Raw genomic sequence first — 27,526 nt, 5'->3', positions numbered from 1 at the left:
AAGGCCCCTTAAGAATATAATTGCTAAGAAATATATATCCATTTCTAGCTGTGATACCCCAATGGGGTCTCCACTCTAGGTCTCTCTCTAGGATCCCATGTGAATATAAGTGCTTTGATATTATATGACCCTTGTATACATACTTTTTAGCTACAATACTCTACCAGAGGTCAGTTAGGTACTCTCGGACCCCGTGAGAATATAAGTGCCAAGAAATACAATTGTTTCATATATACAGAATTCATTTTTAGCTGCGATACCCCACTGAGGTCCTTTTCTCATATTTCCACGCGATATCGCTCTATGTAGCTTCTCCAATCCATTTCAATGGAGCTGTTCACATCTCGTCGCTCAATATTGCTTGTAGCTCGTCGCTGGTAGCTTGTCGCTCCTACATGACCCTTTCTTCGAGCGATTTCGAGCGATAGTGCTCCTGATTTCATACAGCCCAATAGGAAAAAGTTGCACGATGTCGTGCAGCACGTCGCCCAATATCGCTTGTCGCGCAATATCGCTCAAAATCGCGCAATTTTCATGTCGCTCAGTGTGAATGGGGCCTTACACTGCAGTGACGCGTGCTACCTCTTGTTCCGGGTGAGGCATGGTGAGGCATTCCCCAGCCTCGCCCCCAGCAAGCCCTGCCCCCCCCCACTGGCAGAAGCCCCACCCATTGCCGGCCAAAGCCCCGTCCCCGCCCGACGAAGCCACACCCCGTCCCCAAGCTAGTTTAAAGGAGGAAGGCAGGAGACGGGGAGGAGCCTCCCTGTCTCTCACTTGCACCTCACTGCTGAGGTCTCCGTCCATGACAGGTTACACAGCTGGGAGGATTTCCCTGCTGTGTAACCTGATAGATGCCGATCTGAATGGAGAAAAAGCTGTCAGCTTCAAACATGAAGCTGACAGCTTTTTCCTCCATAATTCTAGGTGAGGCTCATCCCTGTTACACTGGACTTCACTATATACAATTCTCTTTAGCCCCTCCCAACACCAAATATACATCTTAATCCTCCCTCCCAGCACACCAGTCTATCTATTTATAAAGCATTAAGCATTATAAAACATGTGACTTTCACCCAACATTCTTTGGTGGAGAATCAAGTGTTGTCATTTAAAACACATGGGCCTGGAAGATTTTCACCTGCAGGGAATGTTTTCTCAATGTCTGATTCGCTGCCTTATAAATATACCCCCCTAATACTAAAACATTACAATTCACAGTCTCTGAGAACATTGGCTAACAAGGGGACAGTTTTCTGTCGGCAGAAACCATCTGTTAAAAAAAATAATTCAGAAAGCATTCAATTTCGAGGCCTACCCAGATGGTGTTGTCATGATGATACGGTTTCCAGTTGCGTCCCGTGTCGCTGAACATCACGCTAAAACGTGTGACCCAATCAGAACTTCCGTATCTGCCTTGCGTGGCTGCCCCGGTGATGTTGAATCGCTCTCCTAGATCCACCTGCAGCCATTGCTTCCCATTTGATTCCAGCGGCGTCCAGCCACCAGCTCCTGTATCAAAGAGAACAAAGATACATAAACACATTGTATCCAAAATGTAATCACTGCATTGTTCTGTCACTGACTTCAGAAGAAGAATTCATCAAACTGTATCTGACAATACACAATCCTCATGTTCTTAAGGGCTGAACTAAATGAACGTTGTTAAACTCAAGGTAGTGCCTCATTCGCGGAACAATAATGATATGAATGTAATGCAAATTAGGTGACTACATCGATGGGGTCATATCCAAAGAGGGTGAAACTACCTGTGTATCTTTGCCATTCCTTGTGGATAATCATCTTGCCTTGCAACATCTGGATCATGGGTTTAAAGCTGAAATCCAGGCACATATAATAGACACAAATTGATGCAACTAGGTATTTATAACTAAACCATGAAACAATAATAATATATATTTTAAAAGTTCAACTTTAAAGTGTATGTATAGATAAACCTTTGTTTCATTTTGATAGAGCAGGTAAGGGTTAAACCCCTCCCAGTTATTATTTTTTGCTGTCTGGATATCATTAGGGAATTTGCACTTCACTTTCTGTCTTAGAAATGCAACAGGTATTGGAAGGAAATCTCCCAAAGTGAGGGGAATTTCCCTCTTAGATATCCCTGGAACTGGTGTTCCTATTGGGGAGATTCCGCTTCTCTGGGGAAAACACTAGGCTCACTTAGCTACAGGTTTCAGAGTCATTTCAGCACCATGGACAGGGACTGTTAAAGTGAGTTAAAGTGACATTAAAGGAGAACTATGAGGTGAGTGATTTTTCGCTCATCCTCATAGTTCCAGCCAACCTCTGACAATGAAACGGTCACAGGTCGGCTCAGTAGATCGGGAAGTGAACAAACACATACCGGCGCTCACTCACTTCTCGATCCTGTCACTGCAGAGAGTCGTGGCAGGGGAGGGACTGGATTCCCCCCTCCCCGCTCCGATCCTCCAGCGCTGACTGGCGGAACGGACGGAGGAGGGGGTGGGTACAGCTGGCTCTGAATCTAGATAGGCAGAGCCAGCTGTCAGTCACGCAGCTGGGCGGATACAGACATAATTGTCGGGATCCGTTTCAGCTGAGGCGCCTCAGTATACCGCGAGCTACAGCTTTGGGTGACGGAAGGACGCTAGTTTGTGTCCTCCCGTTACCCTAAGGAGAACTATGGGGAAAAGCCCTAACCCCATATTTCTCCTTTAAAGGCAAAAAATTCTGCCCCTCCCTAATGCTGCTTTGAGGACTTCAATGATGACTCTTGATCCGATCATCTTCTTCTTTCCTGTAGTTTTCAGGAGTCTCTTCCTGTCCCTTCCTGTCCCATGGAGTCTGTGTGGGTGCACACTGCCTGCATTGAGTTACCCTGTGTCTCTCCTCTTCTCCCGGCCGAAGATCTCTACTGCGCATTCGCCCACCCCATGATCCTTTGCAGCCGCCTGAGAATCTTCAGATCTTTGGACGGGAGTGCGCGGCAGAGACATGGGTAAGTTTAAACCTATTTGGTAACTTTTTAAAATGTTTTTGCATATATCTTCTGCTTGTTAGCAGTAGAAATATGAAAAAAACCCTGAGGGTTTAATGTCACTTTAAATCTAGAAAATACATTCAAGTCCCTTAACTATGAACAACAATGTATCTTCTTTGTGTATCACTTGGCTGTAGATCCTCCAATCATCTCTGAATTGGTGCTGACACTGTCCTTCCTTCTGGAGGGGGGCTACGTCTGTTCCCCATGATCCCTGTGTGTGTTGTAAAGTAGTCACCGCTCCAAGCTCACTCCTGGGATGGACTACAATCTCAAATCAGTAAACTAAACATGAGATTGTAGTCCATCATGGAGCGAGCTCCTTTACAACACACACAGTTACTATTAACATTTCCTGCTTCATAAAATAAAAGTGCTTTTATTGTTTCTCAGTGGGAGAAATTCCCCTTATGTTCTGTCCTGTCGACCACACAGGAAATTAAGGAAAATCCCCTCCATTACAGTTGCAGGCAGCAATATATGCATGGCAGAGGTTGAAACCCTTCCTCATGATATGCATAGCTAGAAAAAACTTTTGGCTGGAGTTTGCTTTTTAAAAAAAAGGGGAGATGTTCTGTCGAGGTGGCCAACTTGTCCAGATCTCCAACATGTCCGTGGGATTTCGACAAGATGGCACTAGTTTTTGCAATCCTCATTGACTTCTGCAGTTGCCGTAGACTTCTAAATTGTCATTGATTTCTCCAACTCCCGTCGGTGCTTGTAGCATCAGATGCCTGCGTAGACGCACTGCCGCAGATTGTGGAGCTCGATACTTCTCTGGGGTGGTTGTACAAGCGCACTGACGGGAGTTAGTGGTCTCGACGAGTTGGAGAATTCGATAGAACACCAGTTATAAGCAGGTTTGTTTTATTTGTAACAGTATTTGTTACTTGCTCTATCAGTCAATGTGCATCAACAACTCTACATAACCAGAGTAAGAGCCCCTCCCCCCCAGGATATGCAATAGTTTTTGGTGTGTGGCATTTTATTCCGGCGCATGGAATAAATAGATCCCATCTGTTGCGGCACCTTTAATGTGCAGATAAAAGCCTTCCTTTGGTGTGTGACAGACGACTTTGAAAATACCATTATTTTTATTTGCGGTATTTTATACCCGATCCTCCGGTGCTGACCTGACAGAGCTGAATATTTTGATAACTAATAAAGCCTCAGTTTTATTTATTTTTTTTCAGCATATGTTGCTGAATAATTTAATGGCGTTCCACATCTGTTTATTTTCCTAAGGCTCTCGATGTTCTAGAGATGTTCTACTCCAAATGATTAGGCATGAGCGAAACCAGCTAGTATGCTCAAACCCAACGTTTGCTGGGAAGTGGCGATTCGCTTCGCTGGAGAAGCCGAATCAAACTGGCCATAGACGGCTCGATTTTCTACCGCTCACCTCGCAGACTAAAACCGTGCTAACAGTGTGGATGAAGAAATCTCCACTGATGACTATTGTTTTCAGACAGATGCCTAAGTACAGTTGCCCTACAAAATGGTAACTGTATCTGATAGGGAGCAGTCACTGTTCAGCTGGTAAGTCTCCACCCAACACAGTCACAGTCAGAGGTGGCCCTAGCCTTTTTGCCACCTGAAGCTGCGGGGACAAATGGTTGCATTCCACAAGCATCCTGCCGAGCTCCTGGCAACCAGTGGCATCACCAGTTATCAGGAGCTCGGGGGGATCCTAGGTTGCTAAAAGCTGGGAGGGGAGATGCGTAAGACCCTTGCAGTGCTTTCAGGACCACCCATGGCTCGAATTTGGCCCGATTCCTGCTGAATTTGGAGCCGTCTATGGGGCCTTTACTCAAGTGAATTGGTGAAATGGTCAAAAGAAGAGCAAACTGGTACACTCCTTACTTGGAAAGTATAGGACTCAGCTTTGGACAGCTTGCCACATCTCTGGTGACCTTCTGTCAGCTGGTGGAATTTAATAAGGGTTTTTAAAAACCTCTCTTTTAAAATCCCCAGGCAAATTCTCTTTATAATCCCTCCTTCCCTGTCCTATCTTTCACACACTGCTCCCATCATTAACAAATTACAAACAAAACCCTTCCAAAGCCTTTTTTAATTCATGTCACATGACCCTTTTTAGGAATGAAGGCAAGTAAGTCACTGGTGCATTCCAGTCCCACCACGTCCAACCAGTCCCACCACGGACCATTCCTGTTGCTGCCCCATGTTGTGTTGACATCACGTTTCTGCTAGAGTCTTTAGGACACTGAAAGGATCCCTCTAATGGACAGCCAAAGGAAAGTCATGTATAAATGAGCCAATAAGAGCAGAACAAATTGTCTTGGGAGCCCACAATCCATGTATAACTTTTCAAGAAAGTATAGGCCAGCCAACATGTTTTGGGGACCGTAAAATCCCCCTTCATCAGGGCTTAAACAACATATTAGAGTATTTATTTGACTCAAAAATGTTCCTGAGTAGACAGATCTAATAGTATCAGGAACTGATTCAGATGACAACAGATATAAGGCCAAGTGATAATAGCCAATGGAAAGCTTCCATTTTACCAGGGGGAAGTGATGGGGCCCCTAAAAAAAGACCCTCTGCAGCCCACAAAAAAGGAATGCTTAGCTCTTGCCTTGTCACAGGACCACGGATTCAGGTAAGGACACTGGGCCATTTAGTTTGAGAGTGAAAAAAGTTGAAGTTCGGCTTTAACTATCTTCTAAATCATTATGCTCATTGCTAGGTACAACATCTGGAAGATGCAAATGGTGGTCACAGAACTTCTTCACCCTGTGTTCTGAGAGTGCGTCACAAGATGGAAAAAAAAGTCCTCTGTCTTCCAGAATCCATTGCAGCATCACAACCTTAATGCCTAGGGGACCGGAAGGAGCAGCCAGAGCACAGAAGGCCCCAGTTCTAAAAGCACAGATGGCTCCCACAATAGTCGGCTCCACTCTGTAATATTCCTCATTGAAATGCAGTTTTAGGTCACCGTAATATGGAGAGTCGGAAAAATCTGAGCAACACACACATAAAACTGTGCTCGAAATGAGTGCTAGGGGAGCCCTGCTCATCATTCTCTGCATGCTTCCGACAATCTGCTCCTCCGTCCCAAAATTCTCCAACACTTCACAGTGAAACTCTGCATACAGCGCCGGCTGATGTCATGAAATAATTGAAGGATCATGAGCAATAAAGTAGCGCCGGATGAAATGCAGTGACATCTGACTGACAACTTCAAGGAGTGTCACCAGCTGTCTGAATCTCTCATAAAATATGGATGTCTTTGTCTGACATGAATACAGATTATCTGGGATATATATATATATATATATATATACAGGGCTCGTGATAGATAGATAGATAGATAGATAGATAGATAGATAGATAGATAGATAGATAGATAGATCTTATATTTCTGATCATTCCAGATACTCTGTATTCATATCAGCCAATTACATCTTTATTTTAGATCATCCATATGGTGATTGCAGCACTCAATCCAATAAACCAACCCAGTGCCTCAGTGCTTCACATAAATATAATACTGTACCAAAAGATACAATATGTACTTATATATATACTTAACATGTCTTCCAAAACAAGGATAGAATAGTTAGATTATTTTATTGAATCAACATATCAATGGGTCACAGGGGAGGGGAAAAATAAAAAAAAAATCCCATTGTAGTTTTCTGGGGACAAAACTAGGCTCACTTAACTACAAGTTTCAGAGTCTTGAGTCACTTCAGCACCATGGACAGGGACTACATAATGAAACTGGCTGCTGGGTGGTTTTCTGATCAAGTGACACTAAACTCAGAAGGTAAATCTTACAATTACTTTCAAGTACCTTAACTAGTAACAACAATGTATCTTATTTGTGTATCACTCGGCTGTAGATCCTCAAATCATCTCTGAGGCCCAGTGCAGACCTAAGCGATCCGGGATCACGCGTCCTGTCCTGCACAATGCGGACAGCGATTGCCGCACGGCCCCATTGGTGACATCCGCGTGGCAATCGCAGAAAAAAGGTACATGTACCTTTTTTTTTGCGATACACGACGAGTGGCTGTTTTATTGAGTTCGGATGCACGGGCGGAATCGCAGCGGGTAGTCTCGCGATCTGCCCGGCGCGACTGGGGTGCCATTAGAAAATAATGGCACCCACAGCGCGACCCTGTGTGCGGGGCGACTTCGTGACCATGCGGCAACCTGCCAGGAGTCGTCTAGGTGTGCACCGGCCCTGAATTGGTGCTGACACTGTCCTTCCTTCTGGAGGGGGGCAACTTTTCTTCCCGATGGTCCCGGTGTGTGTTGTAAAGTAGTCACCGCTCCAAGCTCACTCGCGTGAAGGACTACAATCCCAATACAAATTACTAAACTAAACCTGAGATTATAGTCCATCCCGGGAGCGATCTTGGAATGGTGACTACTCTACAACACACACAGGGACCATGGGGAACAAAAGTAGCCCCCCTCCAGAAGGAAGGACAGTATCAGCACCAATTCAGAGATGATTGGAGGATCTACAGCCGAGTGATACACAAATAAGATACATTTTTATTAGAAATGTATTTTTTTATTCCACCCCTTGTTTATTTTGCTAGAGATATTTCAGGGAATAATCTGTTTCCTTGTAATAATTCTCACACGAGGAGCTGATTCTGGTTAGACATTCGCAGCCAGATGAATTATTCATGACAGCACGCTAGACAGTGACAGATACTTCAAACACGGATCTTACCATTGTGGCTGTTGAGCTTCACGTTGCTGTGGCTGAACAGTTGCGAGGAGCTGTCAAACGCCGAGTGCGGCAGCTGGGAAACCAAGGGATCATTGCAATTATCTGCGGAAAGTTGAAAAGACAGGAAAATCGTCACCAACACACTAACGATCCAACATCGGCTTTATTTTTTAGAAGATATTCCTGAAGTGGAGACAGCTATCAGCCATCCCGTGCTGCTACAATGTTACCATTCATTCTTACTATGAAACGCATGTTTGAAATACAGGGATTTTTTTATTTACAAATATACTTTTTTATATATGTTTTCAAGTAATGAAAGTGGGATTTTAGGTGGAAATGAGGCCAAGCTATGGGCATCGAAATATTTACAGCAAATTTAAGGGAAACAACCATGGATTACAGTAAGTCGCACATTACAGTATTGTTTTATGTTACAAAATCTGAGGGTTTAATGTCACTTTAACTCTCTCTTTTGCTCCTCAGCACCATCTGGTGGTCATAATAGGGCTTCAATCTAAAATGTAGATGTTCACACACAGCTAATAGCTCTGCGAACGTTTATAAATGCAACCCTTAATGATGTGTTATTGAATACAGGAGCTTCTTTGGCTCACGTCCTGCCCAGGGTCCAGCTCTTAAAATGCAACTCTGCTTTAGCATCCTCCCCCATTTACACTCCCCTCGCACGTGTCTCCATACCGACAGCTTGTTAAAGATTATCCTGATTTAGAGAATAAAAATGCATATATGGCATTCATCGCCTTCTGATGTATATACATTATTAATTTAACAGACTAATACCTGAGTGCTGTAGATAAACAGAACACCGTATCAGACAAGAGCAAGCAATAAAAAGCACTTTCATCGTCAGGAAGACACAGACTCAACAAGGAACTGATTAATATTCATTGGATGCAGACAATGTGATCAGAGTACAGTTGCACACGCTGCAGATTCAGGGGAGGCGATCGATTCACAACAGACACGTCTGCTTTCCAAAAGGTGCCAGGGAATGTCACCTACAGAGGGCAGAGCCGCCCCTATCTGTCATGCAAATACAAGCTCGCCCAGACAACTCACACACTGCCCAGGACCCGACGCTGCAAGGTGATTTGGCTATGCATTCCAAGAATTCAATTAGCAGCGATCATTTAAGTACTTGGATTACATTCTGCACAGGCACAGGCCCTGCAAAGTCGAATGCGGCACGGTGATCAAAGAAAGTCATTTTTAGAGGAAAAGTATAGAACATTCCATGATTGTCTTTATTCCTTAAAGAGGCCCTTTCATGATAATGGAAGGTCTGCTTAGATGACTACACTCAATGTAAAGCTGAACATCTTCAGTCTTGCACAGTTGTATTAGCTCTTAGGCCTCGTTCACACCAGATGCAGTGCATGTTGTGGGGCAGGAGGGGGCGTGGCGGTCCATTGAAGTGAATGGCACCATAGCCACGCCCTTCGGCCACAATGCGATCGGCCGCACGGGCTCCCAAGGCACATTAGGCCTGCGGTCCGGTCCGAACAAAATGCTGCAAGCACTATTGGTCGGACCGGACCGCAGGCATAATGTGCCTTGGGACCCCGTGCGGCCGATCGCATTGTGGCCGAAGGGCGTGGTTATGGTGCCATTCTCTTCAATGGACCGCCACACCCCCTCCTGCCCCACAACATAGTGAGCCGGCCGCAATGCGATGCAGTACGTTCTGGCCAGAATCGGGCCGGAATGTACTGCATTTGGTGTGAACGAGCCCTTATGCTGTATTAAAATGTCTTACTCTGATGTCACTGCAGACGTTGAGCTTCTGCAGCAAGTCAGATAGAACCCGCCTCATTTCCTAGCTGGAGGAAGTCAAGGGCCATCTAGCCCAGGGGTAGGCAACCTCGGTGCTCCAGCTGTTTTGTATCTATAAGTCTCATTAGGCCTTGACAGACACAGGCATGACTCCCTGAGGCAGAGGCATTAGCACAGCTGGAGTGCCAAGCTTGCCTACCATTGATCTAGCCCTCTTCTCCCCAGCCTGACTAGGGACAGTCACCTGTCACAGGACCACCTATTTAATTCATTGGATTTCAGTTCTTTCAATCATGGAGGTTCTGCATCACATGTGGGCGTTACCTAGGCTGGCCTGCATGCAGATACAGCCTGCCCAGGAATGCCCACTACTCCAGACTGGCATCCACCCATCAAGGCATTTTCATATTTGCATAACTCCTCCCAAGAGGATCATGAAAGTGCTCCAACAGGTACACAGACAGCAATACAATTTGACAGAGGCCACAAGTCTCCATCGCTCTTTCCAACCAAATAAAAATCTTTTGGCTGGAGTTGGTCTTTGACACAATTTGATACATTTATGCAGATCGAGTTTACCGAAAAAATAAATTAGAATTACTGAAGCTTTAGACAGTCAGGCAGCGAGCTTTTTTTAAGAAGCAATGGCAGCCAATATCAGTTTTAAAAAAAATACTTTAACAGCCTCCCGCCGGCAGAGGTGAAAACACTACCACTCATAAAGTTTACTTCCCAGCGGGGAGCAACAGATTGAGGTGAACACATCCAGACAGAGTTGCAATTTTGATATTGCTAGAACTTCCATGAAGTCGTTTTTAGTCTCTATTTTTATTAACAAGCACCAGGGTACAATGTGCCCCCTCCTCTCGCCGCCCCTTCCCCGGCAGACGCGATGAATGATGCATTCTTCCCGAGATGGAAGTAAATGTGCCGAACAGAACAAGTTTTCCGCAACAAAAGGAAAGCAATGAACGTATGCAAATGCATTTTCACATCACTGTGATTTTCTTAAAAGCCTTAAATACAAGCCGCCTGTAATCTTAAGAAATGTTCAATATGACTTATTCCCCGGCATAGTTTACCTTGTATGCACCACACAGAAAAAATTATTTATTACAGCTTCAGGTCTATGATTTTTGCATTTAAATACCCCCTTTTTTTTACCCATTGAGAAGTTTGGTAATTTTCCAGTTGTAAGAGGAAACTGGTTCTTTTAAGTCAATGTACGGTTCCAAATTGTTCCAGGATAAGTGCAGTGTGGACAATAGTATGTGGATATCTGACCATCTTACCTTCACTATATAGCTAAACGTACGTGGGCTCCTCCATAAATGATTGGGTTCTGTTGTTTCCAGTGAAGGGTATACTGTTAACGCTACAGCACGGGTAGGCAACCTCGGCACTCCAGCTGTGGTGAAACCACAAATCACATCATACATTTGTTTCTAGGAGTCATGCCTGTGGCTGCAGAGGCTTGCAATGCCTAATGGGAGTTGTAGTTCCACAACAGCTGGAGTGCCGAGGTTGCCTACCTCTGCGCTACAGCATACAAAGACATTGTGCTTTTCCAACCTACGTAACACTTTGGTGAAGACCCTTTTTTGTTCCAGCATGACTGTCCCCTGTGTACAAAGCCAGCTCCATTAAGACATGGTGTGGCCAATCTGGTCTGGAGGAACTCCAGTGTCCTGCACATAGCCCCGACCTCAAGCCTACTGAACATCTAGAATGAATTGCATTGGGAGCCAGGTCTTCTCATCCAACATCAGTTCCTGGCCTCACAAATGCTCCTTTGGTTGAATGGGCACAAATTCCCACAGACAATCTCCAAAATATTGTGGAAAGCCTTCCCAGAAGAGTGAAGGCTGGTATAGCCATACAGGGAGGGTCATCTCCATATGTACAGTAGGCACATCATTTTGGAATTGGAAGTCTAGCAAGCTCATAGGTGTGAACAAGCTCATAGAGGTGTGAGTCAGGTGTTCACAAAATTTGGCCATATAATGTATGTTTAATGTAAGGAGAACTATGGGGTCAGTGTTTTTCCCCATAGTTCTCTTTGGGGTAACGGGAGGACACAAACTAGCGTCCTTGCTTTACCCTAAGCTCAGTATACCGCGAGCTACAGCTCGCGGTATACTGAGACGCCGCACCTGGAGCGGATCCCGACGTAGATGACGGGATCCGCCAAGCTGCGTGAGTGACAGCTGGCTCTGCCTATCTAGAGGCAGAGCCAGCTGTACCCGCCCCCTCCCCCGTCCGTTCCGCCAGTCAGCGCTGGCAGATCAGAGCGGGGAGAGGGGAATCCAGCTTCTATCTTCAGTTTGTTCAGTTACGCTTTGAAAGCAAAAGATAGAAGCTGATTGGTTGCCATGCACTGCTGATGCAGAGTCTGTCTGTTCTTAGTAAATCCCCAATATTGGCTGCTAGGTCAAATGTGAGTGTCTATATTGCTTCATCTGCCAAGTAATCCAACTAGTTTAAACACGCCCCGCCATAAGAGAGAAGTATGTTGCACCCCTTATCAAGTAAATATGTCACTGCTAAAATTAGGGATTTTAGGTGTATGTATTTTTTATGGTCCGTGTACCCTCTCGGGGGAGTCATCCTTCCTCTCTGTCCTAGTGACTTTTATCTCTGAGATAATGGGAAATCCAAAATGTGAGAGTCGCCGCAAGAGCAAGAGGTGAGGGTAAATTTTTCAACATGGACACATATTCTGGTGACAGCTGTCTGTGAGGGAAACTCTCATTTTGTAAGAGTTTCCTTTCACTATTTGGTGTGTTAAGGTCAAGTATTAGAGGACACAGACAGCAAAATAAACCTTGATAGGAGTTTTATCCCTTCCCTACTCTCACCGCCACCCCTACCTTTTTTGCCACCTAAGGCAGCCAGGAGAAGGGAGCCAAGGTATCAGCTGAGCAAGAGGCAGCGAAAGGCCAAGCTGTCCGCTCGGCGGCAGAAGGCAGAGCTGCCACGGGGGGGGGGGGGGGGGCAGAGGAGCCGCCCGCGCCGCGGGGGGGGGGGAGGGGTGCTGTTAGTCACCCGTGCTGCCCCCCCCTTACCCCCAATGAGATGCCACCCCGAGGCTACTACCTCAGGGTGCCTTATTTTGGGCATGCCCCAGCCTACACTCCAACACTAAAAAAAAAAGTATACTTCCAGCACTAGGAGGGGAGAATACTGTAATTATAATGAGTTTATTTACTGATTTAGTCAAAGTGTATTTAGAGCCATTTATATTTATTTGCTTTGTAAGGAGTGGGGACATTTAAGAACCCCTTGTTGTGTTTTTGTATATACAAATCAGTAAGGGGGCCACCCCAATGGCCAAAGTGTCCAAAATGTTTTTTATTAGATACCCAGTGGGACAAGAAGGCCAATGTGGAAGTCCAGACACTCCCCCTACACACAGGCTTTGGTATTTTATAACCTAAAAATTGCTGGACTCAACTGAATCGTGATGATAGTTGTATGTATACTGTAATCAGATCCTACTACTAAAGGTTTATGACCACACTTCACAAACTGCCGGCGGTACCATCTGATTATACTATATACATACAATTACAGTATGATCACAGTCCAATAATGAGGATATTTATAACATAAACCCTGATGATGGGGAAGTGTCTAAACCCCTGAACTGCTGTAGCTCTCCTTCTGCTTCCAATACATTTATATGTTTCTCAACACCTCCCTCCTTTTTCTCCTTTTAGGGGTGCTCTGGCAATTTTGAAGAGATTTCCTCTTGCTTCCTATAGTTAATCCAGGACTGGAAGTGAAGGGACATCTTTCCCATGGGGCTCAGACAGCAAACCAAAAAACAAAAAGGGTTTAACTCTTACTGAGCGAACAAAAAAAAACATTTTACTATGCATACAATTTAAGTTCAAGGTGTTGGGTTAAGTGTGAGAGGTGGCCTAAGAGAAAGGTTAGTTTAGGGGTCACTTAACTGCCTTGTTTTCATTGCCAAAATTTCCATATCATAAATCTAATATCTTAAAGAAATATATCAGCACATGGAATGTATTTATCAGTCACTGCCATCATTACATGCTAATTCTACTCTTGCCACCAAGGTCAAACAGCCATTTAAAAACTCAAGCAGGCCTAATACGCAGGGGGGGGGATTCTCATCATTTCCAATCAGCCAGCGGCCACATTTTTCTTTTTTGCGACTTTTAATGTTAATTAATTTCTGGAAAGCCAGGTTATAATGACTGCCATAATCCGCACATCCAGCACTCTCAGTATCTTCTTCGTAAGTATCATTACGATGAACATCAGCTTCATTTTCCATTTTGATCCGGCCTCATTATCTGATGGTAAGCCAGGATGGGAGGTTGTAGACCACAATGCTTGGAGTGCATTATAGGCCGAGGCATTAAGGGCCAGCAGCATCCTGTGCGAGAGATGTGCCGGAGCTGAAAGGTGCTGAAAGGTGTCCAAAGTCAGGAAGAAATTAAGCTCAAAGCTCATTTAAATTCTCTCAAGCAAACAGCCCGGTTTGGCATGCAGTCTAAAGCCTTCATTAGAGATTAGGCTGAGGCTGTATCATGAGAACGGTAAGACACGGGACAGAGTGTTAGACTGGCTTACTGTTTTAAAGTGGACCTGCACTTTCCTCTGCAGGGCAAAGTAACAGGTCAGCTGACTGCCACCCTCCCCAGCTGCATATATTCATTGAGGTAATTTGGCTGACTCCTTATAACATTACAGCCTGACTGAAGCCATGTTTCAGAATTACCCGGCCAAAAAAAAAACTCTCCTCGCTCCCTTGTGTCTGCGCTGGGTGCCATCACTAAGTATCAGCTTAAGTCACATGTAGAACAAACCAGCGGGGGGAGCGAAGGAACAATGAGGGGAATTTATCAAAACTGAAGCAGACAAAATCTGGAGCAGATGTGCATGTCAACCAATCAGCTTCTCTCTTCAGTTTGTTCAGTTAGATTTGAAAATGGAAAGTGGATGCTGATTGGTTGCCATGCACAGCTGCTCCAGATTTTGCCTGCTCCAGTTTTGATGTAGCTCGCGGTATACTGAGCTTTGGGTGACGGGAGGACGCCAGTTTGTGTCCTCCCGTTACCCTTAGGAGAACTATGGGGAAAAACACTTACCACATAGTTCTCCTTTAATAAAGGACATGTTATATTTTAATCAGCTTCTTTGCATAACTGGCAAAATGGTTAAATATATACTTGCAATGTAAACAATCTAGCAGTATGCTTTTGCTGGTAAAATTCCACGTATATACGTTTAATACATTTATTTTTTATTTTTACCACACAAGACAGTAGTCTGGGTTCAACAAATGGTGGAGAATGTGGACACCCAACATCCTTTTAATGACTGGATCACGGCAGATGGAATCGGAGGATGAGTACAGACAGTTGCCCATGTAACAAACTAACACCAGAAATTGGGCAATTTTAGCTAAAGGTTTTACTTTATGGTCCAAAATAAAGGAAAAAATAGGTTCTCCTGTATTTTAACAACTTGAATGAGTATTAAGTAGCAGTTGTCCCATTTTGATTAAGCAGTCTTCAGGCTTTTTGGTTTCTGGACTCTGATCAGCTTACACAATTCCAGTTGTACAATGCTATCACAAACACGAAAAAATTAATAAAGTGCACTTGTGATCAAGTAGACCAAAATAAAACATTGTAGACTAAGTGATGTAGTATTCTGCAAAGCTATAGTTAGGCTTTAGTTACATGGTGGTCGCACAGTGGGATGATGGGAAATGAGCGATTTGTTTCCATTCACACACGTTTCCAAAACACGGTGGAGGCGTGAACTCACCGAGGGCTCTTCGTTTTCAGGCAATTGTGAAGGGTATTCTGTCAGTTGTCCTTGCCTGAGTCAATTTAGTGCATTTCTCTCCCTATAAGTGGAGTCTGAAATGCGAACGTATTTGGAGAAACAAAAAAAAAAGCCATTTGGGAGCTCATAGAAAAATTCCATCTTTTCAACACTTCCTTGAAAACAACATTGCAAATAGTTATAGCGTTTTGGGGATAATATTAGCAAAGATGCTAGAGAAACTAAAGTGCTTCCGTTTTAAAATGAAAAGTGGCCTGTTGTTCAAGGACCAGGCAGTAAAGGAGGATGGCGGACACAACCTAAATCTCTCCAATGTAGACAGGGGCATTCATAAAAAACAATTTATGGTTAGAACAGTAAGTTAGGTAAGGGTTAAAAACCTCTGTTAGATGTTTGTTGCTTTCTCCCTCCCTGTCATCTCTCCAACAGGGGCGGTATTAAAAATCTTTCATAGGTTCTAACCTTTCACCACTCTGTCTTTTATATATGTGAGCTGACTGATGCTCAGGTCTCTCTCTCTCTCTCAAAAAGCTGAGTACTGACAGAACACTAAAAGGTGCAAGAGCTGCCTGTTTGCATTGGGCACCCATGGGCACTCTGTTAGTCAGGAACTTCCCTGAGTTTAGTAACTGGCTCAGACCAGCAGACATTTTGTTTGTCTTATGCTATGGGCTTGCTGTACAAAGCCCTCCTGCATTGAACTGTATTTGTTTGTTGCCTTTAGAGATGTTCAGATACCAGTTCAGATACCGGTGCCGATACTTGGCATTTTTAAGAGAACTACCAGGGTTGCAACGGTTGCAGCTGGGACCTGTCTCTGGCGCTCCACCACTGTCCTGAAATCATTAGTCTGTATTGTTTTAGAAAAACTGTCACATGACAATAAACATACATGTATCAGTACTTGTATCTGTGAGTAGTTGGACAAGTATCAGTACTTGTACTAGAAAAAATGGTATAGTCATCCATTAAAACGGGGATTCAAAAATCCCGGGAGCACCGTATGCTCCTTACAAATGACAGCTGCCTCCTAGCTTTTGAGTTTTTCTCTAGTCTAGTCTTGGAGCTGGAAGAGTATCTGTAATTGTACCGAGTACTGTACTTGGTATCTGAATATCCCTAGTCGCCTTTACTTTACCACTGACAATACCTGTTGAGCCTGTCCCTCCTTTCAATATATTCATATATCAGGTGTGCAGGGTAGACGGTATCTGGCCTCTATTTTTCACATCAAACTCAAAGTCACGTCAATATGGTGCTGGCTTTGTGCATACAAGGTTGGAAGTGCACAATCATCTGACATGACTTTGTATGCTGGAGCATTAACAGTACCCTTCACTGTAAACACCTGAACTCAGTCATTTGGAGGGGTGTCCACATACTCTGAGCCATATAGTATAGCTATTTACCGCTGTAAAGAACACACATTAAATCCTTGGTACTCAGCAATCACCGAGCTGGTTTTTTGCAGCCAGAGGCATCTGGGAGGCAGTAAAGATGCTTTCAGAAGCCATAAAACCTTTATTTTGTTTTTTTGTTGTTGACTGATTCTGTTTGCAGACTTCTGGAAATATGGTGGTTTCATTTTGAGTGTAATCAACGGGATTTTGAACATCAGAAACAATATATCCAGATGCTCATCGTGAGCTGCAAGAATCATCCCCTTAGAGGAACGGCAAGTCTACATTTATTTCTTCTTTTAGGAAGAGGAGCTGGTGAAACACAAAGGAGCGTCTAAAAAAACATTTACATGTGCATGAATATTCCATATACAGAGAACAAGATCATTTACATTGTTATAACTTTCCTGTATGGTCTACTGTTCTACAGTATGCGTGCCACCAGTACGGGCTAATGAATGCTTCAAAATGTGCAGGATTTAAAAAAAATAAAAGTTTTAACTTTAAAAACACTTAAATTAAAAACTCTTAGCACTTTATGCAGCTCTGTGGTGCTGGCCTTGATTACATTTGGCCGTCCTTGTGATTCAGAGACCTCTGCAAGACTGCACAGAAAGGTCCTGGGCCTCTCAGCAGACTATACCGCAGATAAGCAATTTATGCTGGTCCAGGACTTACCCCCAACCTCCGAATGTTGCCAATCATAAATATATGATGAGGCAGCCTGAGGCTGTTGGCTCGGTCAGCATCTCTTTGGGTAAGATGGGAGGGCAGCAGGCAGATGCGACATGGGCACTCTACTGCACAATGTTTGCAGTTTGCCTGCCACCACATTTCCAGCAAAAGTGTCCCATGCTAAGAGCCACACTTATCTCTCTGCTTAGCTCTTAGCAACCTCAGACGCTCTTGCCAACGTCCCACTGAGCCAGCAAGAGCATCTTGCCCAGCTCCTGGACACCAGTGAGGTCAATGGTTCCAAGGAGGTCAGCATGACACCAGCAAGAGCGTCTTGCTCAGCTCCTGGCAATCAGTAATATCCATAGATCCCAGGAGGTCAGCATGACACTGGCAAAAGCGCCCTGCCCAGCTCCTGGCAACCAGTGACTTCAATGGTTCCCAGGATGTCAACATGACACCAGCAAGAGCGTCTTGGCAACCAGTGACGTCAATAGTTCCCAGGAGGTCAGCATGACGCCGGCCAGAGCGTCCCTCCCAGTGACGTTGATGGTTGCCAGGAGCTCAGTGGGATGCTGCAAGAGTGTCATCCCAACATACTGGCAACTCACTGGCTGCCAGGAGCTTGGCAGGACGCCATACACCCCCTTCCTCTGCCACAGCAGCAGGAAGGCTAGGGACACCCCTGCATATTATGTAACTACAGTCCCAAGGAGAATTCAAACCACACTATATAAGAGATTGCTTTGTTTTTTGTCTTTTGAGTTCTTTTAAGTCCCAACATTATTGTTTCAAGCACTGATGAATGAGGGCGTGGTGTTGCCCTCAAAACACGTTGTCTGTTTTTCCTTTGTGATTGAATAATTAAAGACTTTTTTTTACTTATTTGGTCCGGTGTCCATTCAGTATACTCTACGTCTACCTAGCCTGTAACAGCATAATCAAGTGCTGCTCCTCCCTCTGCCACTGCCCATGATGTTGCAGGGTGCTACTAGCAAGACAAAATGAGGTACTTATGCTGGTTCTACAAATTCCCCAACAAAGCAAAGGTTTTTTTTTGTTCAACACAAAATGTTGCATTGGAGAAATAACATTGTCTATAATAAGTAAAAATATCTTATAGTGTTTCCATGAAGCAATATCGCTGGTGGGAATTCAGAAACCTTGTGGCTTGCTGCTGGGATACGGTTAAGCAGGGCATGAAAGAAATATTGCCAGATTTTATTTCCTTCCAGGGAAGAGTCATCTGTACTGCAGCTTGAGTGAGATGGTTGATAATATACATCACGGTGTGCCAGCACGTATATGCATATTATACAGCTTTGCAGGCCATTTCCCAGTTAATCTGCTCTGGAATGTAAACATTACTCAGGAGTTCGGCGTCACGATAGCTCTGCCTCTACACAAAAGACATTTACGCAGCCGGAATGCACGGAGCCAATTGACTGTAGAGGCTGATGGGCCTGTGACGGCCTATCACTCACCTCCAGTCACTGATATATTCTTATTTCCTTGTTTATGAACAGCTCCGGGTGATAAATATCATCATTTGGCGAGTCGTTAGCACCATCCTGCAATTGATGCAATGGCGCTAATGTCAGAATGTTTAATTTAGCTAGCCTGAGCTCTAAATATTGTTTTATGATACCTTGAAGCTACACAACCAAACAAAACTGAATGCAACAAACAAAAAAGTGTTAGCAGGTAGAGATTTTTCAGAAAAGAACTGCGGCGGAATTCACAAACCTATTACACCAGCACTCTAATTTTTTCAAATGCCAGTTGACTCCACTGAAAATAACTGGTTGCCAGGAGCTTGGCAGGATGCAACCAAGAGCTTCCCATCAAGCGTACCATCTATTGACGTCACTGGCAACCAGTGACGTCAATGGTTCCCAGGAGGTCAGCATGACACCAGCAAGAGTGTCCTGCCCACTTTTTTTTAAAATGTGGATACCTGTCCTTGTGTGGGGACTTTTGTATGTCTCCTTTGTCAAAAGAACCCCTTTACTTGGCTGTTTTTTTAAATTGACACTACCTGTGCTGCTTGCACAATGCTGTACACAGTGGCATAGTTCAGCCAATTGGCAGACTGATGTACTGCAACTCCGGCCCGCCGGAGTGGGAATTACATCATCAATGGCTGCCCAGTGTCAAAGAAAGAGGACGTTGGTCTGAAAGAGGAGGTGAACAAAATGGCAATGGTTGTGGAGGAGCAGAATGAGCAGTGAGGGACTTTAATCGCTGTGGGAAGGGGGGGGAGGGGGGGCTAAGAGATATGTTTGTCATAATGTGCAAGTATGTTGTTCAGGCTTGCACATAATGGCAAGTTCACCTAGGAAGCCTTAATGACCGCTTTAAGAAGCGCTCCCAGAGTGTTCTTTGCAATGACGGTGGCAATTTTGTGCTGTAAGACCTCCCTAACTTTTTGCTACACCTCCCTAACAATGCACTGGAGATGACCCAGGGGTGTGACATTTTGTTTTGAGCTTCTGACCAATGATGGGTTTACTTTTGTGTGGGTGTTTGAGCACCAGAAAGCACAATACATTTTTGGTACCAGTCGCCAGTATTGCCTGTTATCTCCCTGTGGATGATCTTTTTTTCCTATTACCTGACTTACAATGCCTTGTTCTGCACTGTGCCTATGTGTTGAGATGCCATCTTGGTAAAGGGGCAGGGCTTTGCTTCCTCATGTCCAAGCTGCAACCCTTGGGTTATGATCAAAAATACAACAGGAGAAGAAGTACAGATCTACCAAATGGATCAAGGAGAAGCAGGGAGATCCTTCCATTGCAGGTCCTCAGGTACAGCTCAATCTCCAGCAAGGATAACAGTGTGCAGCACAGTAGTGACATCACCAAATATCACTCCACATCTGGTGAGACCAGCAGTCAGAGGACACCAAGGTGCTGTGGCCAGTTGGGTTAATCAGGGGTGGCTTAGAAAAAATATGCTGTGTCTCATATTGATTTGATACGGGATGCAGATTGTTCCGTATTTTTGCCCACTCTCATGTGTTTCCATGATGCAGTCAGGCTGGCTACCAGTACCATGGAAATGCATGATGCTAATTAAGAACAAGAGACATTCAGGACCACCCCAGTGTTTAGAAAAGGGCGGAGGAAACCTTGTATCTGCCTATCTGGAGTCCATTTCCGTCCATACTTGCTTCACCTCCTATCCTCTGCCATGCTACCACAGTCATGCTGTGTGAAAAGTAGAACTCAGGGCTGGTGCACACCTAGGCGATTTATCGCGTGGTTTGAGTCGCTCGATATCGCGCAAAACACAGATTTGCATTGAAGTCAATGGAGGTTGTTCCCACCTTTGCGGTTTGTCGCGAAAACGCCTGTCTTGCGAAAAGGTGCAGCAGCTACTTTGGGGCGGTTGTCGCGCGGTTTGGGTCCCATAGACATCTCTATGCATTGAAAACGGCTCGGTTATACAATGAACAGTCGCGCAATCAAAAACGCGGAAAAACAGCTCAGCATCTGAATCGCCTAGGTGTGAACCTAGCCTCAGATGTATAAGGGAGGATTGAAAACTCTGATATGAAAGGGTGCACCCCATTTTAAACTAGGATGCCTTGAGAGTTTATATTTTTTAAAGAGTGCCATGACTGGAAAAAGGTTGAAAAACAAACACTGTGTTAAATGATCTCATACTACAGATATACAGCCATGAGGATGCAGAACAGGCGTACCTAGGCACAGGAAGCAGGAACACAAAAATATAGTAGTACTTAGGCACAACGAACATTTCTAGATGCTCCCCATAACATAGCAAATGTTCACATCTTGATTTTAACCTGAATCTAAGACTACCATCAACACCAAGCAATATACCAGGGGTAGGCAACCTTGGTGCTCTTGAGACCCTTGAGACACTGCAAGACTCTGACAGCCACAGGCATTCTGAAGCAGATGCATGATGACATTTAAAGTTTCACGAAAGCTGGAGTGCTGGGGTTGCCTACCTCTGTAGCAGGGGTGATGTAAGTGCCAGGGACCAAGGACACACGTCCAGCATCCATGAGTGAGCCCCCCTGGCCCAGAACCACAACCACCAGCAGGCCCCCGCAATTGTTTTCCTTTAAATTGTATGCTGCCTTGCAGGGGCGTAACTAGAGATCACAGGGCCCCATAGCAAAATTTTATATGGGGCCCCGTGATTTCTAGTTATGCCCTTGCAGAGCCCACCTGATATCCCAAACAGCCCACCTGAGGGTGACACTGCAGAACCTGCCATAGACTCTCTATGGTGGGCTCTGCAGGGTCTCAGGTGGGCTGCACACCTCTTACCTGTCAGCCCTGATCCACTGTCCGCCTCCATGGTCGCTGGACCCCACCTCCTCTTACATCACCGGGCTCCGCCTCCTCTTCCATCGCCAGGTCTGCCTCCTCCTCCGCTTCTGGTGCCCGGGCCCAGCCCTCCTCCTCCACAGCTGCTGACTGTCACTGACTTAGTAGCGGCTCTGAGAAGGAACGCGCCGCTGCATAGATCACTGACGGGTTGTCGGTGATCTAACAGCTACACGTTCCTCCTCACACCCAACCGTGACAGCCAGCAGCCTGAGATGCCATAGCAACCCAGGCGGCCCGCACAGCATCATGGGGATGTCCTTGCCGGGCCCCCCTGCCCCCCAGGCCCCATAGCGGCCGTCTGGGTTGCTATGGTGATTGTTACGCCACTGCTGCCTTGGCAGCTGGTGGGTTCTATCCCCGCCTGCCAGCCCATACCTCGTCTGTCAGACCTGTAGCACAGAGGCAGAGGAAGAGTTTTGATAGGGAGGCCAGCAGATGGGGATAGAGGCCCCTAGCTGCCAGAAACTACACAGGTCTAATAAGTCCCAGCTGGCTTTGGCTGCTGAATAATGCCTGCCACATCATTCTTATCCTTAGAGTGCCCAAGGGTGCTCATTCCTAGCAGCACCCCTACCCTGCAATATGCTATCACAGAGATATATGGTACTATGACAGCAAAAGATATCATCACGCCAATAACAGCAGTGGAGAAAACTATTCATAAGATAATTTGATAAAATGTATCAAACTGGCACCTTAAAACCCACGCCAAAACGACGTACTAACAAGAATGATTCATTAGTACGCAAAGCAGCTCCGTACTGACAGGTATCACCGCGACGGCACATAAATCTACCTGTCTCATCTATTTATCATTGCCGCAAGAATAAATATAAACGTAAGTACCTTTCATGGGTTGTTTAGAGTCAAGTTTTTTTGTTTTTTTTTTTCCTTTTAGTTCCAGTTCAATTGATCCTTTCTATGCGTCATTAACTCGGTGTGTGAAAACAGCCACTTTCCATGGCAGAAAAAGCAGCAATTTACCAAATTAATGGACTTTATTGCAGCTCTCGTTCATCCCAACGCCAAGTATCAATGTGGCTGTAGTTACATTAAAGCACTTGTGTGCCCGTGTCCAGGGCAGCGTGGAGAGAGAGGGATACTTTTATCGTTTTACCTCCATTAGGCTGTTTTCATGTGTTTTATATATTTGAAGGGTTTGTCCACATTTAGGAAAGTAACCTGTTTTTGATACAGCTAAAGCAGAGCCCCCGCTGGACATCTATGTGGGGGGGGGGGATAGACACCAATGGAGCAGATATTCAGGAATATCTATACACTTGCTTGTTCATACAAATATTTCATCAGCCAATCATGTGGCAGCACTGCAATGCAAAAAATCACAGAAGAAGGTCAGGAGCTCCACCTAATGTTCACATCAAACTCCAGAATGGGGAAAATATTGCTTGTTACATGGCATGGCTGTTGAGGACAGTCGGACTGTTAGGAGCATGTCACATGTCTCCATCTCCCCTCTGCTTGCTGCTCTGACGCTTTCTTAGCTCCGGAAAAAGCGCCCGTCGTCAGACAACAGGCCCTGCTCTGGCGGCAACGATTCCTTTGCTCCCATTGACCGGTGGTGGCACTTCCGTTTGGCTGCATCCTCTTTGCTTTGCAGTGGGTCAGCTCCACTTGCCTAGCCTCCTCTCATGTAATTGGCTGGCGGCAGTAGGCGCTCTATTTGAACAGCATAGGTCCAGGTCTATGGGGTAATAATAGGACTATCTACACTGGTGTAACAAACTGTTACTTCATATGACCCAGTGATGACATTACTAGGTCTAAAATAAGGTATGTAGTGAAAATAGACAGGTGTTATTTAAACATTTTATTGGCAGGGTGGTGGAAGGGGGTGGGGTAGGTTATAAATGAACCATGCAAGGCGAAATATAAGCAGTAGGGATGTTGCAATACCAGTATCGGTATCAGTGCCGATACAGGGCATTTTCACAAGTACTTGTACGCGTGAAAATGCCCCCATACATAGAGCCGATACCGGTCCTTTACATTTTGTAATAGATTCGGCTGCCAGAAGTCATGCGCTTAAAGGGGACATAAGGCAGCTGTCTTTGACAGTGCCAGTCCAGTTGTACATTGCCTGCTCCTACTTCCTGGCACCTACACAGCACAGGACAACCTCATACCTGCCTGTACAGCCCCGGAGCCGGCACAAGCCTGACACCCACCCGTTCAGCAGTACACACACCCGTTCAGCCTGGCAGCCACCTGCAAAGCCCTGGAGGTCCTGGCACCCGCTCTCAGAGCCCTGGAGAGACCCAGACGCAGCCCTGATGAGATCATATGCAGCCCTGGTGAGATCTGTATGCAGCCCTGGTGAGACCAGTAAGCAGCCCTGATGAGACCTATATGCAGCCCTGGTTAGACCTGTACACAGCCCTGATGACACCTGTATGCAGCTCTAGTGAGATCATACGCAGCCCTGATGAGATTGTCCGCAGCCCTGATGAGATTGTCCGCAGCCCTGATGAGATGGTACACAGCCCTTGTGAGATTGGATGCAGCCCTTGTGAGATCTGTACGCAGCCGTGGTAAGACCTGTATGTAGTCCTGGTGACACCTGTACGCAGCCCTTGTTACATGGCATGGCTGTTGAGGACAGTCGGACTGTTAGGAGCATGTCACATGTCTCCATCTCCCCTCTGCTTGCTGCTCTGACGCTTTCTTAGCTCCGGAAAAAGCGCCCGTCGTCAGACAACAGGCCCTGCTCTGGCGGCAACGATTCCTTTGCTCCCATTGACCGGTGGTGGCACTTCCGTTTGGCTGCATCCTCTTTGCTTTGCAGTGGGTCAGCTCCACTTGCCTAGCCTCCTCTCATGTAATTGGCTGGCGGCAGTAGGCGCTCTATTTGAACAGCATAGGTCCAGGTCTATGGGGTAATAATAGGACTATCTACACTGGTGTAACAAACTGTTACTTCATATGACCCAGTGATGACATTACTAGGTCTAAAATAAGGTATGTAGTGAAAATAGACAGGTGTTATTTAAACATTTTATTGGCAGGGTGGTGGAAGGGGGTGGGGTAGGTTATAAATGAACCATGCAAGGCGAAATATAAGCAGTAGGGATGTTGCAATACCAGTATCGGTATCAGTGCCGATACAGGGCATTTTCACAAGTACTTGTACGCGTGAAAATGCCCCCATACATAGAGCCGATACCGGTCCTTTACATTTTGTAATAGATTCGGCTGCCAGAAGTCATGCGCTTAAAGGGGACATAAGGCAGCTGTCTTTGACAGTGCCAGTCCAGTTGTACATTGCCTGCTCCTACTTCCTGGCACCTACACAGCACAGGACAACCTCATACCTGCCTGTACAGCCCCGGAGCCGGCACAAGCCTGACACCCACCCGTTCAGCAGTACACACACCCGTTCAGCCTGGCAGCCACCTGCAAAGCCCTGGAGGTCCTGGCACCCGCTCTCAGAGCCCTGGAGAGACCCAGACGCAGCCCTGATGAGATCATATGCAGCCCTGGTGAGATCTGTATGCAGCCCTGGTGAGACCAGTAAGCAGCCCTGATGAGACCTATATGCAGCCCTGGTTAGACCTGTACACAGCCCTGATGACACCTGTATGCAGCTCTAGTGAGATCATACGCAGCCCTGATGAGATTGTCCGCAGCCCTGATGAGATTGTCCGCAGCCCTGATGAGATGGTACACAGCCCTTGTGAGATTGGATGCAGCCCTTGTGAGATCTGTACGCAGCCGTGGTAAGACCTGTATGTAGTCCTGGTGACACCTGTACGCAGCCCTGGTGACATCTGTACGCAGCCCTGGTGACATCTGTATGCAGTCCTGGTTAGACCTGTATGCAGCCCTGGTGACATCTGTATGCAGCTCTGGTGACATCAGTACACAGCCCTGGTGAGATCTAAAAGCAGCCCTGGTGAGATCATACGCAGCCCCGGGGACATCTGTATGCAGCCCTGGTGAGACCTGTACGCAGCCCTGGTGACATCTGTACGCAGCTCTGGTGACATCTGTACACAGCCCTGGTGAAATCTAAAAGCAGCCCTGGTGAGATCATACGCAGCCCTGGGGACATCTGTATGCAGTCCTGGTGAGACCTGTATGCAGCCCTGGTGACATCTGTACGCAGCTCTGGTGACATCTGTACACAGCCCTGGTGAGATCTAAAAGCAGCCCTGGTGAGATCATACGCAGCTCTGGGGACATCTGTATGCAGCCCTGGTGAGACCTGTACGCAGCCCTGGTGGCATCTGTACACAGCCCTGGTGAGACCCAAAAGCAGCCCTGGTGAGAAACTGCCCTACAATCATTAGTCTGTATTGTTTTAGAAAAAATGTCACATGTCCCTTTAAGAGAAAGTATTGGTAATTGGTATCGGTGAGTACCTGAGGGAAAGTACTTGTACTTGGTCTTGAAAAAATGTCATCGGGACATCCCTAATAATCAGATGAAACTCCAGCTTTAAAGAAGATAACCTTACCTGGAAGTGTTACACTGACACATTCTTGAGCAGTATATCCGATGCTCAGTCTGCTTTAAGATTACATTTCATTGTTTCTCTTCTTTTCTTAGCAGGAAAAAAATAAATCTTCCCGTGTTTACAGCTAAGCACATCCTACAGTCCTAGATCTGTTCCTGTGTTTAATATCGGAATCAGCAATATGTAGATGTCTGATAGAAACAATATTTGTCAGCTGCACAATACACCTCTGCTAAGTGAACGCCGCACAATGCAGTCAGCCCCGGCGCTGGGAAAATAATTCAGGCGCGTTCTGTGCATTGGGGACTTTCATGAATGAAAGATCTTCTTCCAAGAATAAAACTCATTTATTTGCATCTTGAAGCTTTGCAGAGAAGATGAGTCACTGCTGTTGACAAAGCTCCATGGTCAGAATCATTTATTGTCTCCGGTATGTACTGTATGCAAATGTCCTGTGATATATATTGTGTTCAATGCCGGCGTTAATGTGCACGGCTGAGATGTGTATGTGTCTAGATCACTGTAATGCGCCATCAATTAAAGCAAACCTTTACCCCCCTTTCACTATAAATCACCTCTGCATGCTGATAGGAAATCATCTTACATTCAATAGTCAAACAAACGTATTTTTCTATCACTTATAATTGGTGTTTTCACACTTCTATCACACAGGAGAAAACAATCCCCTGTGTGATAGCAATTGGAGGTGACAGGTTCTCTCCAATGTCACCTCCAATACAGGAGTTCTAGGGCAGCACTGTGCTGGAACTCCTGTGACAGGTGAGAGAGGAAGAGCACGGCACGGCACAGCACAGCACAGCTCTCCCCTCTCACTGGCTACAGTCTACAGTCTACACGGAGCGGCACGGTTACTTTTAACCCGGCTGCTCTGCTCACTGCAGTGAGGAGAGACTCGGCGGCGGAGGACGGAACCAAAGGAGAGAGGTAAGTGCAGGGGGGAGGGGAGGAGGCTGCACACTGTTTACATGTGATCTCGGCTACATCGCCGAGTTCACATGTAAACAAACAATCGGCTGCCTCACCCTACATTTAGTCCAGCTTGTGATCTTGTGATATACACATCAGATTTGTGAATTGATGTTCAAGTATCTGTCAGTGTAAAGGTCACAATTTATTAGACAGCCCGAGACCTTTTTAAAAAAAACGCTGAGGAGTAAAGTCTCTGATACACAGTTGACTGGTTGCTATGGGCAGCAAATGAAATAAATATTCTCTATAACTAGACAATCAGGC

At 45.7% G+C, this 27,526-nt stretch overlaps 1 protein-coding gene across 1 annotated transcript in view; it reads right to left on the bottom strand.

Annotated features, from left to right (window-relative positions):
• The window catches only part of LOC108785392 (contactin-associated protein-like 5), a 283,646-nt gene that overhangs the window by 217,562 nt on the left and 38,558 nt on the right, over positions 1–27,526 (bottom strand). The window contains exons 3-4 of the mRNA XM_018554450.1: positions 7,734–7,835; positions 1,316–1,509 (exon numbers count right to left, since the gene is read on the bottom strand). Coding sequence (XP_018409952.1) covers positions 1,316–1,509; positions 7,734–7,835 — 296 coding nt within the window. The remainder of the gene's footprint in view (positions 1–1,315; positions 1,510–7,733; positions 7,836–27,526) is intronic.

This window comes from Nanorana parkeri, unplaced genomic scaffold (assembly GCF_000935625.1).
Source record: "Nanorana parkeri isolate BGI_ZX_2015 unplaced genomic scaffold, ASM93562v1 scaffold159, whole genome shotgun sequence".
Taxonomy (NCBI): domain Eukaryota; kingdom Metazoa; phylum Chordata; class Amphibia; order Anura; family Dicroglossidae; genus Nanorana; species Nanorana parkeri.
The sequence above is the reverse complement of the archived record's forward strand: the minus strand, read 5'-3'. Positions and strand labels throughout refer to the sequence as shown.